This window comes from Sardina pilchardus, chromosome 6 (genome assembly GCF_963854185.1).
Source record: "Sardina pilchardus chromosome 6, fSarPil1.1, whole genome shotgun sequence".
NCBI classification, from domain to species: Eukaryota; Metazoa; Chordata; class Actinopteri; order Clupeiformes; family Clupeidae; genus Sardina; species Sardina pilchardus.
The window spans coordinates 13,599,413-13,612,577 of record NC_084999.1 but is presented as its reverse complement, the minus strand read 5'-3'; the positions used below and the strand labels follow the sequence as shown (position 1 = coordinate 13,612,577).

The 13,165-nt window shown below is 42.5% G+C and overlaps 2 protein-coding genes across 2 annotated transcripts in view; one reads left to right on the top strand and one right to left on the bottom strand.

The window, feature by feature from the left end:
* Window positions 1–5,221, top strand: part of LOC134082662 (serine/threonine-protein kinase 3-like) — an 87,735-nt gene extending 82,514 nt beyond the window's left edge. The window contains exon 11 of the mRNA XM_062538537.1: window positions 4,267–5,221. Coding sequence (XP_062394521.1) covers window positions 4,267–4,425 — 159 coding nt within the window. The 3' untranslated portion in view covers window positions 4,426–5,221. The remainder of the gene's footprint in view (window positions 1–4,266) is intronic.
* A 2,058-nt stretch (window positions 5,222–7,279) lies between these two features.
* LOC134082054 (potassium voltage-gated channel subfamily S member 2-like) lies at window positions 7,280–9,184 on the bottom strand. Its single transcript, XM_062537692.1, has one exon. It carries the CDS (start codon window positions 9,182–9,184, stop codon window positions 7,751–7,753), a length of 1,434 nt encoding a protein of 477 aa, XP_062393676.1. The 3' UTR covers window positions 7,280–7,750.
* Window positions 9,185–13,165: the final 3,981 nt, after the last annotated feature.

Below are 13,165 nucleotides of genomic sequence, written 5' to 3'. Positions count from 1 at the left end.
ACAGAGAGAAGAGTGCCAAAGGTGTGTTTACCTGACCCCGCAGGCACAAGACTGCGTTTATCGTGCTGCTCATCTTCATCACTCATGGCGGACTCTTCATCTTCCCGCGTCCGCCTCATTAAGGCGTTCTGCTGACACCCTGTCCATCTCCAGTGCCGCTTTGTTATGCATGCCCCTGACCAATTTAGTTTCCATAGTGAAGGAACAGAGAACAAAATGGGCTTTGTGGAGAGGGAAAAGCTAGCCGTGTGTCTTATGTTATGGTGCATAAGAGGTATTGATTTTCTTTGTGTCTGTTACTGACCGCATCAAAAGGCATTGCGCAGTGTCTCTCCCCGCAAATTAGATATTGAGCCTCTCATGTTTCGTGTGTCAGGTGGAAAAAATCAGTCAACTTTGGCAGCCGAGCAAGCCTCTGAAAAGCAAACCTGTGAGTTCAGTTCAGCCCCAGAACGTCGTCACCACAGCATCGTCCTCTGCACACAACTCATGCTGAACTGTGAGAGACATCAGAGGACAGAACAGTTATGCACTTGGTCTATTTTACAAACTACCGTAGCAAAGGTGTCCTCATTCATCACAGGTGTGGGACCAGGTGCTACACACTGGTACTGTGGACATGGTGGTGGCAGTGGGAGCATCGTCACCTGACAATTGGGCCCACCTTGCAAGTCCATATGATTTTGAGTACAAATGTCTGCTAAATATCACCTTTATAACGGTGGCCGTGAAGTGCAAAACAGATTTACATGTGTGGGTGCAAATTTACAAAGTGCAAAACAAATTTACATTTGAAAAAGATCCTTGGTGGTAATAGGTGATTGACTTAATCAGTCTTAGCTTCTCCATCTAGCTGTCAGGTGCCTTGCCTGCTCCCTCAACATCACATGCATTTATGGCTAGTCAACACTTATGCTCCTAAAACATGCCGCATTATTATGCAGCATATTGATCTTTTGATCTTCATCAGGCAAACATCATCAAGTCTGTTTGCTGTTGATGATATTCTCTGATTTTATTTTTTGGCTTTTGAGGTTTTTTACCAGTTCGCTTACAACTTTTTCAGGTCCAACCTTTTTGGAATGCCTTCCAGATAACAGTGTAACGGTTATTTCAGTGTCACAACAAGGTGTTCTGTTCCTCCTATGAAGCACCTTCCATTTGATCTGATCCAGATACAACAAGCATATTTTAGTGCATTTATAAAGAGACTAGAGTCATGGTTATGGACACCAAAACCCTGCTCATTCATTTGTAGCAAAGAGAGATACCTCGACACTGAACAAATAGTAATATCAACCAAGATATTAAGTGTGTCCCAGAACATTGACAAGAACTCCCTTGGGACCTTGCTGTGCTCTGAATATGAATTTCACAGAAGGTTCCAGAAATATGACTCTCTGAAAGACATAGACGACATACCACTTTCCACAGTGCACAACATCAAAGTCCTTGACGTCACTCAAACACCTTATTTATTCCGCGTCGGGGTCACTGCATGTGACGCCTGACAACCCATCAGTCCTTCAGCATCCCATGAGGCATTGCAGGGGCTGTTCCCACACACTCATTGGGGCCACGCTTCAGGGCTCTGTCTTGCCGTTAATTGAGCGACAGACGCTGATCGGGAGATTGGAGTGATGGTGCAGTGTCCTCTGGGCCCCCTGAGGACCTAACTAAGGTTACAGTGTCACCAGATAAAAAGCACACCCTCCACATGAGAGAGAGAGAGAGAGAGAGAAAGAGGAGTGCAGTCTCTTAATTGTAGAGATCGAGAACAGATATGGTTACTCCTATCCCCACACTTCTCTATACCATACTATTCCTGTGGCGCCAACGGATTAAAGGTCATTGAAAGGGATTGATTAGGAGGTTGGATAAAGTTGGTCTTACTTAATTATGGGCTCAGATGTTTTACTTTTTGGTTGATCAATAAAGCAAGCTTTTTTCTAGCTCATTGGCTATGTCCCTTTCTAGCAGATGAGAGAAAAGACTGCAGAGACTACTTGGAGTCTAATGCAGATATTCACTTCAAACAGGTGTTCTTTTGTAGCAGGTGTAACCTTAGTAAAAAAAAAAAAAACACCAAGGCACTCTGTTTAAGTGTATTTTTGTCAAGCATTAAATGCTCTTAATCATTCATTTTTAGCTCATGAATTGCAAAAGGACTAATTGCTAAAGCACTTGTGCTTTACAGATCAGTGCAACCATACTGTTATCCCACTGTTTAAGTACACTCTGCAATACGAACATGGTATTAAACCACTGGGGAGACGCAGACGGGGAACACAAAACACACAGTAGATGCTAATTGCAGCAAAAATAAGACAATTAGCACGTTTCAGCTGCAAGCTTTCAATATTACTCCCAGTGTAAAATCATATGAAGTGGATGTGAAAGAAAGGGAGTTATTTCAAATGAACACGTAGGTGCGGTGCCCATGTATGCTGTACTGTATAGCTCTGCGTTGTGAACCACGCTGTGAAGGAGAGAGAGTGGTATGAACATATGATGTGTAGGTGCTAATTGGAACCTAAACAGCGTATGTGTCTTGGTGGATTAATGAAACGGGAGTCTTCTCACCCCACTCCCTCAGTAAGTAAGGATTATACAGGATCATATTCAGTGGGTGTTAGCAGGCGCGGCGAAGGAGGCAAAAAAAAAATGCTCGAGTGCGGTGCGCTCATCTCACATTATCTCGACAGGATGCTGTTAGTGTTAGCAGATGGTAATGTGTAATAACAGCAAGTGCCCTCCAAGTAACAGAAATCTCGCCGACGCCAACTGGCCACGGATGTGGGTGAGGACTCAGGCACTTCTGTTATTTACTCAACTTTCATTTGTGACTCAAGCACTCTTTAAAGACTTAATCCTTTGCAGCTTCCTGATTTTGTGGTATTAAATCATTTAACCCCTATGGTTTACATTGCAGTGTCCATTGCATTAAATGTGGATTCTTTGACCTTCTTGTGATCTGTCCTGATTTGTCCTCATCATCATTTTGTCTGAACCATTTTATGTTGCCCCCCTAAGCTCTCTCTCATCAAGTGTGTGTGCCTTTTTCTGTCTTGTCGCAAAGGCTGCTATGGATACAACTGTTGAGTTGCGTATCCGCACCAATAGCAACATCTTTCGCTTTTTCATGCATTTAAAGTACACTGTTTATTCCCCTGTCGCAGAAACTGATAAAAGAGGAAAGTATGAAAGATGCCCTCTGTATGGATGTCAGGTCTTGGAGTATGAACCTGTTGTTAGGCCTGTAATGACTGCATTAAGAAATGTGAATATTTCAGGAAGGTTCAAACAAGGTCAAAATCTACTGTAAATCCTCATGTCATAGATCTACATAGCCATGGACATGATAACATGTTTAGCTGTTATTACTGTATGTGTGGGTAAAATTGACATACATCCCATACCGGCATATGACACACAGACACAGTCTTAAAAAATATGGATGGAAAATGTAACCATAACGATACTGATAATTTGGTCAGTGCCAGATACAATCAGGCAGCACAGTAGTCCAGTGTGCAGACCATAAGCCCTGATGTTCCACACAATTGGCCCCAAACACAGAGGAAGGTATCAGTTTTGCAGAGAGCACCAAAGCCATTCATCTGCACAGAGTATATGGGCCAATAGTTCACCTTGAGACTACGCGAGAGACTAATGGTAAAGGCATCATAATGAAGCATAATGATCTGTGTGTTCTTTTTCTTAATGTAATGGTAAAAATAGAGAAATCACTTACTTCTTCTGTTTTGACAGTGTCCTGACCCTGTAGCTATAGTAACGTCTGATGATGCTAACATGTGCCAGCCTCATGTCTGTAGGTAGATACAGCAACCACCTGTAGCAACCACAGTCCTTTATTAGCCCACACTGCTCTGGCAAGCCATGAGATGATGTGACCATGCCTGTGGTGACTGACCTGCGATCAGTTTTAGGCACAGTCCGCATCGGTAACCTAGAGCACAGTTGCCCAAAAAGACAGCCGATATGCTGCCAAGGCAAGCGATAGTGGATGTTGGAATAGTAATTAAAATACTCTTCAGTGGTGACATTGTTGGCATCTACTTGAGATTTCAAGAGGATTCAGACATTAAAACCCATCTGTCTCAGAATGTCATTGACTGTGTGTGTGTGTGTGTGTGTGTGTGTGTGTGTGTGTGTGTGTGTGTGTGTGTGTGTGTGTGTGTGTGTGTGTGTGTGTGTGTGTGTGTGTGTGTGTGTGTGTGTGTGTGTGTGTGTGTGTGATTCCAGTTGAAGAAGCTGAGCTACGACGAGCTGCAGTTGCGTCTGAAGGCCCTGGACCCCATGATGGAGTGCGAGATCGAGGAGTTGAGGCGGCGCTACAACGTCAAACGCCAGCCCATCCTGGACGCCATCGATGCCAAAAAGCGGCGGCAGCAGAACTTCTGAGTTACGTGAACGGGACCCTGTGTGCAAGTGGACCAAGTGCAGGCCTCCTCCTGCCCCTGATCCCACACTCCTCTCTCCAGCGCAGCCTGCCAACCCAAAGCATGACAGGTCAATAGAGACTCAGGCTACTCTGGATAGGATCTCGTTCTACCAGGGAGGTGTTTTCCCAGAGAGATCTCTCCACCTCCTCATGTGTTTGGCTGCTGTGCAGTGAGACTCAAAACAGTGAACTCACACCCTAAGAAGGAATTTCCTTTTGGAGTTGAGTGCGCCCGTCCCTAATGTACTTTAGACTAATAACAGTCAAATAGACTAACACAGAATGTTGAACTAAGAGGCAGTGGGGGCAAACTGAAGAAATCTGCATGCTTTGTTTTGTATTTATAACACATTAAGACATCTTATGTTATTCCCTGTCCTCGGTTTATACATATTGTACACCCAAGACTTTTAATTCAAAGTGCTGAGTGCCAACATGCAACCATTTCCACTACAACTAAGGTATTACTTTAAGAATTTCTGATGCTTTCTGATGTCTGATGTACATGTTGATGTGTTTATACCAAAGATGGTCTTTTCATGCTACTTTTTGAACCTTGAAAAGGCATGTCCATTCAGTGAGACTATTTTTGACCACAAGGGACCATATGAAGTGCCCTATGGAGAGCAATATTACACCAAAATAGTTTTGTTTGTTGTATGTTTTATTTCATTTATTTATGTTTCAAGTCATGCAATCATAAGTACATTTATAATAACTAAAATATCCCATGTTTTATTTAATTTAGAATAAAATGAAAACATTAGCATAATTAAAACTGTGTTTTTGTTTAATTTGTTTTCTTTAGTAGTCACACAAAGGGCAACTACTTAACAACATTTTCACAAATTGCCAAATGGTGTGTAATCATGCCTTAATACTTGAGTACACAGAGCACTTGATTGGAAGGAGGCATTTAAAGTGGGCCTTGTGCTGATGTCACCATTCCCTTAAGGCAGCAGCCTACCTTTCCAAGGATTTGGAAGCAAACAGACAAGAAGAGAAGATATTAATTGGTCTCTTAAGGATTAAGCGATTAAATCATATCTGCATTGAAGCGAGCAAGCACTCATCTAAATGCTTTGTGTTTTCAGGGTTCCACCAGAGAATTTAGTGAAGACCTTAGCCAAGATTATAGTTAACGTCATTTTAAATGTGTACATTGTAGTATTATGGTACCAAAATTATGACTGATATGTCATGCCTACGTATCTTAGTACCAATACTGAAATATCAGTAATGGAAGTAGGCTGATATAAAAGGGCCAGATGACAGAACATTGAACTTTTTTACCTGAGGCTTTCATCAAAGCCTGATTAAAACACATTCCTTAAAGTACAGATACACAGAAATTGAGGTAGGCCTATCGTTACATTTTTAATTTCAGGGTATCGCTTACTGTATACTTTTCTAGCAGTATATGGTTGTGTGCTTTTTTTACTTTTAGAATGATGGGTATTTAGAATCTTAGAATAGTGTTTTTTTTTTTTTTTTTTTTTTTTAAACACCTGCTGTGCACTGCTTGCACATACAGACGTGGAGCATTGATTAAATGTGAAGTGGCCTATGATGATTTCAAAACTTTCAAAACAAAAAGTTGACAAATTGACGAAATCACTCCAGACTCAGTTTACTCTACTGCAGATAGCAGACGGCCATTAATCCAATGTTGAAAATGTCCCATTTCAGACTACAAAACCTTTTGATGACTCAAACACTTCTTTTTAGCTCAAGCAGCTTCCATAATTAGGAAGCTCCAAATGATTCTGTAGACTCTCTGACAGATGACTCACTTTGTTGTGAGGAAGAAATGTGGTTATACTGAGTGCCAGTCACATATTAGCTAAGCTGTGGACATTGTGGACAATTAACCTGGGACATTTTTAGCGAACACAGTCCCACGGTCTGATTCGTAACAAACTAGCCAACTCTGGAAAGGATCTCAAAGCAGGATTTTACTTTGTAACAATCCAGGTGACATTTCCTACGCATCAGGCAGTGTGAAGATGAAGGCAGATATGTATCATACCTAACTCATACAAAACTGACACAGTCATTCTCTGATTCTAGCTGGGAGAGCTGTAGGTCTACTGTTAATAATTTACTGTCCAGTGTTTCTGCTCTTACACAGTAGCCTAGTCTATAGGTAACTTCAGACATCTGTTCAGTGTTTTAAAGCCATTTGATATATCTGTCTCAGAGCTGATGATACTTACATTTGTTCCGGTAATGGGGTTGGTTATTCTGCCAACACCAGACCTATTTGTTCAGACAAGACAGTAGCCAGAATGTAGTAGGTAGGCTATGTTGTTACTAAAGTAGTCAGCACAGGCATAATCTCTTATACTCGCCTTCTCTACAACATCCAAAAAAAAGCAATGGAATTGGATAATAGAAGGGCTTGTGAATGTTAGAAGAATAACAGTCCAACATGCCAGACTTCAAGATTTTCTAAAAATAGCCTAAGCATTGTTATTTTGATTCATGACCAATAAAGAATGTAGAAAATATATTCAAAATAGGCAAACATATTCACAAATACTTTCCAAACATTTCCTTAGCTGTCAGTTAAGTTAATTGCCTGGTAAGCACGCAGTCTAAAGATTCATTGACTTATGCAGGGGCTTAACTAGCAGTGAAACTTAAATTGGTGAATTAAACTCTTTCAGAAGTGTAGCAATCTCGAAAATAAAGGTTTTGAATGCAGTTGTTGCAGTCTCAATTCCAAAGAAATGCACGTCCGTGCCGGATTAGCCCGTGTTAGGCAATATAGTTAACATAACACATCCACAAAACAGAGAAGGCTATGTAAAAATGTGTACCTTTATTGACATCAAATATTGTCTTTACAGTATCTAATAAGTCTACTAAATCGGTAACAACAATATCACATTAAACCATTTGGACGTCTAGATTAACTGTGTCGAAACACATTCATATAAGACGAGTCACTTATAGAGACTTTAAGCACATTTATAGAACAGCTCATGTTACTATGTTTTCCTGATATCTCTCACAGGATTCTTGCCATCCATGCTACAGGTTCCTTCTAATTAAGAAATACACTGGGACGCACACTCGATTTTACAGACACGGAAAACACTGGTGGTATAGTTAAAAGCACATCAGTGTAACTTTCGTGATCCACTGATTTTTAAGAAGCCCGTAGAAGCTATAGGTCTTCTTCATGCAGTGTTATGTCAGTGTGCGTGTAGCATTTTTAGGCCTTTTAGGTGCTTGAACTTGCTTGGAGTGACTTTAACGGAGCCAGGTGTAGTCGAGAAATCAATGGAGGGACTCGGTAAGGCTATGCTCACTTGGTGAGCTCCGGCTCATGTTTGACAGGCTTGCCATTAGAGATTTCACCTTGTGTGCGTAATAGTTTCTGAGGTTCACGGAAGGAACTTCTTTAATACCTTCGTCAAAGTCGCAACTCTTCATTGCGACTTCTAGCTGTTTCTGTCTCTTGTAGAAAAGAGAAAATTTGTTGAAAATGAGTGTGATCGGAAGCACAACGACCAGAATTCCAGCGAGGATGCACGCCGATGCGGTGAGCTTCCCAGCAATGGAGACGGGCACGACGTCACCATATCCCACGGTCGTCATGCTCACCGTTGCCCACCACCAGCATGCGGGAATGGTGTTGAGGTCATCACTGTCCTCTTTCTCAACTGTGTAAGCCATCACGGAGAAAAAGGACACTCCCACTGCAAGGTACAACAGTAGGAGACCCACCTCTTTGTAACTGTTCCTGAGAGTGGCACCCAGCGAGCGAAGCCCAGTGGAATGGCGCGCGAGCTTCAGAATGCGGAAAATCCTCATCAGCCTCAGCACCTGAGCCACGCGCCCCAGATTGGTCAGAGCCGGGCTGCTTTCCGCTACCAAGTTAATGACAAGTGTGAGGTAAAAGGGCAAAATTGACACGAGGTCAATTAAATTCAAAGGGTGCTGAAAGAAGTGTAAAAGATCTGGAGCCACGGCGAATCTGGCGAGCAACTCAAACGTAAACCACCCTATTCCAAAGTGCTCTACAATTTCATAGCGCGGATCCTCCAAAGGCTGCCCGTCACTATCCAACACGACGAACTCGGCCATACTGTTCATGCACATAGTGGCAATGGATCCCAACACAACAAGAATGGAGAACACGCTGATTATTCGACTGGGAACCGAATAGCCAGGGTTGTCTAGCATCAGCCAGATTCTACGTCTAACACTTCCCAGTGGTTGCTTGTCAAACTTTGTGGCATCATTGTAGAATTCTAAAATCTCGTCGAAGGAGGATGCAGTGCTTCCCTCCTCACTTTTGTCATCCCATTCGTCACGGTTGGGTTCCATAATACGGCAATGGTATGCGTTGCTGCAACAGGAGTCTATGAAGAACTCGTTGATACCCCAATATTCGATTTCTTGACTAAATGAAAAAATACAGAGTTCTGCCATAACATGTAACCGCCCAGTGTTGTAAAAATTCAAAACATATGGGAAAAGTGCCGGGTTTCTGTCGAAGTAAAACTCTTTCTCGGCGTCATCATAGTCATCACACAGTTCCAGAATGGCATCTTTTGACTGACATCGAAGCAAACGCGCCAGTCTGGTCTCCGGGAACCGAGACAACATATTGGAAAGGAGTCGCTTCTTGAACCCTCCAACGTTAATACGTATGACATTTTCCTCAATGTTTGTTCCACTAAGGTCCTCGAGACTCTGGCCAGTCATGTCTGGAGGATGATGCAGGCGCTCGTGGCGTAGGTAACAGGTCCTACACAGAGGGCACGCACAAAATAAATATTTTGTAATTGAAGAAATCATGTGAGTATTGACATTGTCCCTGAGATCACACACGTTCTCGTTCAAGGTGTTAGCTAATGTCAACATTAAACATTGAAAGCAGCGTAGCCTACTCTCCATACAATTGCTCAAACAAGATCAGTTTAAAACATTGACATTTACCATTTATTTACATGTTTGTCATTTAAAGTTAACTAAAACATCATAACACATATTCCACGCGTAGCCTATAGCTCAATTATACAGCAAGTTAAATTCTAGCAAAGTTGAGGAGGTCAAATATACATTAACTGGAAAAGAGTGTTGCGAGCATACTTACAGAAAGAACTATCAGTTACAATATGTCCTTGTTTTCTACCAAATTGGACTGTAAACTCCATGGGCGCTGCAAATCCAACATGCACGTTGTGGCTACAGAAGCGTCTCAGAATGCATCCAGTTAGAATCAAGTAGGCTAAGGTGCTTCAGTGTCTGGCATGCATTGTCCCTCAAAGACGGGGTTCCCGCCCGGCATCCACCGCGTTGTTTTCGTCAGATGTTAAGAGCGGTTCATTGAGCTGATCCTCTTGTGATTGGCATGGTGAAACCTCGCCGTTATTGAAAGGCATTTTACAGTGTCACGTCTCCCTCGGCTGTTCTCGGTGGAGGGACTCCCTCGCATCACCATGCGCTGTCTGTTGCTGCGCAGCAACACGTAGGCTGACCGCTTCCCCTCGGAATGGTGTTAACACCTCTGTGGTACTGAAAGGGACAGCTCCGGAGTCACGAATACCTCGGAAGGCGTGCGTGCCCGCGCAGAGATATAGCCTACACACCCGCACAGAAAGAAATTAGGCTACTATCCTACCTACACGATATCCTGGTAGATACAAAATGTGTATTCAAAAACAAAATTCGGTTTTACTAATATTATCAGAGATAAAGGCACAGTAAATGAAAATATGTGTTTTTGGCGGAGTGATTTCTCACTGTGATTGTATTGAACTGGACACACACATCCATCTTCATTATGTCCAACTGTAAGACGACAACAATATCAACTCTATCTGATGACATTACTTCCTATACCAAAATCGAGGGCCTTTTAGCTATTCTAGGTCAACCTTTAGAGCTTGTCTGTGCTCCCCTGTTTGAACCTACTACTTTAGCCGTCTTCTGGCATGAATGTGCTTTTAAAATCACAGCATAGGCCTACAGTAGGAGATGATCGAATTTAGAAGCAGCCTTTGTATTGAAATCAATTACGTTTTTCTTGGCCAATATTTCTATTCAGCTGGCACCACTGTGTTCAAATCATGGTAGTCATGCTGCGCGTGTCAGGCTCCTGCTGAGCCAAACGACCCCGTGTGGGGGGACCACAGTCCGTGCGACTCGTGTATTTTCTGTAATGCGCATGCATGATGCTGTAGGCTTCCAAGACTTTCGTTGAAGCTTCTGATGAAACAGACAGGCAGAGGAGTGCGCTGGCTGCTGTCTTCTGAAGCTTATGAGACTTGGGAGCTTTTAAATCTGGGTCACTTTACATGCTGCTCGCTCTTGGCAGGCGCTGCAAATGTGTTTCAAACGCGCACCAGGCTCCCATCTTTCTGGAGGGATGTTTGTGTGTGTTGGTATATGGAAAACGTAAAATTCCATACGTTTTCTGCTGGGATTTGCTCAGAGGAAAGACATGTGTAACCAAGTGAAACACTAATGTCAAACACGATTGTATATTAATACATTGAAGTGAGACTATAGTTCAATCAAAACCATGTAAAAATAGGCAACATTATCCATTATCAGCACCACCATTCACCACCACCAGTGTTTTGTGTATTTGCTGCTGCCGGGGTGGATAACCTCTTGGTTTTATTCACGGTCTAAAAGGTAAAATGGCAATATAATCAGCTTGAATCAAATTTGGTAAGTCTGAGTAAGATAGCTGTGCGAGTTTAAATTTGTAACGATTTCTGCCATTCCAGATCCATTTCAGCTTTGTGTGTGGGCTAATCTAATAGACCAGCCGTTCACCTAATGGCCCGGTTGAAGTTCTTGACTTCTTGACTGACTGGATTATATCCTGTCGCTATCATCCTGCTGCGAAAAGAGTTACGTCAATATTACTCTCTCTGCGCATGCCTGTCCATGTTTGTAAGCGAGAGAGACAGCACTCTTCATCTTTTATCACGCCTGCAGAGCAGAGTATGATCATGTTTCAGAGGCGTAGGAGTCTGGCTCTGGCCTATATACACATATCTGCTCTCACGGAGCCAAGGAGCGAGACTTTGAGTTGAGCATTGGGGGGCTTGAGCTCTGCACTTCATCGTGCTCTATAACAGTTTCATTCATCATGATGATTATTATGGGTGCTATTTTACACCTATGACAGAGCCCTTCTCTCTTCCCCTGCCATCTACCTCTCTGTCTCTCTAGTCCCTTACTCTCTTCTGTTTCATTCTTTCCAAGAAGAGCTGCAAGATTACTCAACGACAGTCGGGAATAAGTTGGCCGCCATTGGTTATGATAACCATCAGGTGGTCCGCCAGATATGACCTCCACGCCTGGGAGAATTTTTTAACCATTAGGCCGATGTGATCAGGCTAGCGTGATGATTGATGTTGTCAATAAAGCCAGCCATATGTTCTGCTCTGAATGCATGCCAAGACCTCGGGACCTGTGGAGTGAATCAGTCAAATGAGATGGAAACTGATTTATATGGGCCGTAAAAGAAAACTGTTAGGCTAAGTCATGTTACTCACACACATGTCTGGGAAATGAGGCTGTCTCCTGTACCTCTGCTCGCACACTGCTGCCATAAATAGTCAACGAGTCAGTTTGCTGCTGCTGTCTGCATTCAACTCTAGAATTCGACTATTGAATGACCATGTGTGTTTAGAGCAATATATTTTTCTTTTTGGTTTAAGATGTGTCCTATAATCCAATAATATATGTACCTCTTTATAATAGGCATAGCCTACTTTACCCGTTATAACGCTCTTAATGAATAGGGTACCAACAGAATGAATACACTGGCCTACTTTGGCCTATAGTTTTCCAACTGTGTGAGCAACTCTCCATATTAAACAGAAACCTCAGGATGAGCTGGTTTCGAAGGGAAGCCACAGCATATGTGTGAAGGTAATAGGCCTATACCTAATTTATGCTAAATAAACGTTTGGGAGCTTCTATCAGTGTGCGGACCGTTATAATTTCTTTTCACTTCTTTTTGGTCCAGCACGCACCTGAGATGTGCGCGCATTCTCTTGTTTTTGGTTTTAAATCAATACAGCCATAACAATTTAGATAAAAATACTTATCAGGTAAGCCTGAATTTTAGGAAATAATAAATAAGATATTTATTTTAGCAGACACTGAAACAGACCCACAGACCCGAACGCCTTACAAGGGTTAAACCGACGTATTGTCCACTAGATGGAGACTCTAAAGTTAAATTCGGGCAGAGTGGACAATGGACATAATACTACTTGGCTTGTTTGTGTCTAGTAAAAGACAGCTGACACAGATATTGTCTAGTAGCGTTCACAACGTTACTGTGAGCACTTGTTCCAACGAAACTTTTTTTTGATGTAGACTAGGAATTATAAGCTATTCTATGGTCTATAAAGCCTTTTTGATCTTGCACCTAAGGCAATGCATTTTATTATTATATTGTGGCGGTCCTCCATTGTGCGCACTGGCGATAAGGAATAAAACAGCCCGGCTCAACAAGTTGGCCGCTTAACAAGCAAAGCTTCCTGATTGTGTTTATTATGGACATGTATATGGTTAATGGTTTTCATTCAAACTGGTCAGACAAGCTCAACAGGACAGTTAACTACCACCACGATGGCTACTGTATGCTACTCCACTTCCTGGTCAGAGACAACACATTTCAGCCGGAGGTCTACATGCATAGCCTACACCGAATGT

Excerpts from the sequence above, each read along its gene's own strand:
- LOC134082054 (XM_062537692.1), bottom strand. The coding sequence starts at position 9,184 with ATGACTGGCCAGAGTCTCGAGGACCTTAGTGGAACAAACATTGAGGAA.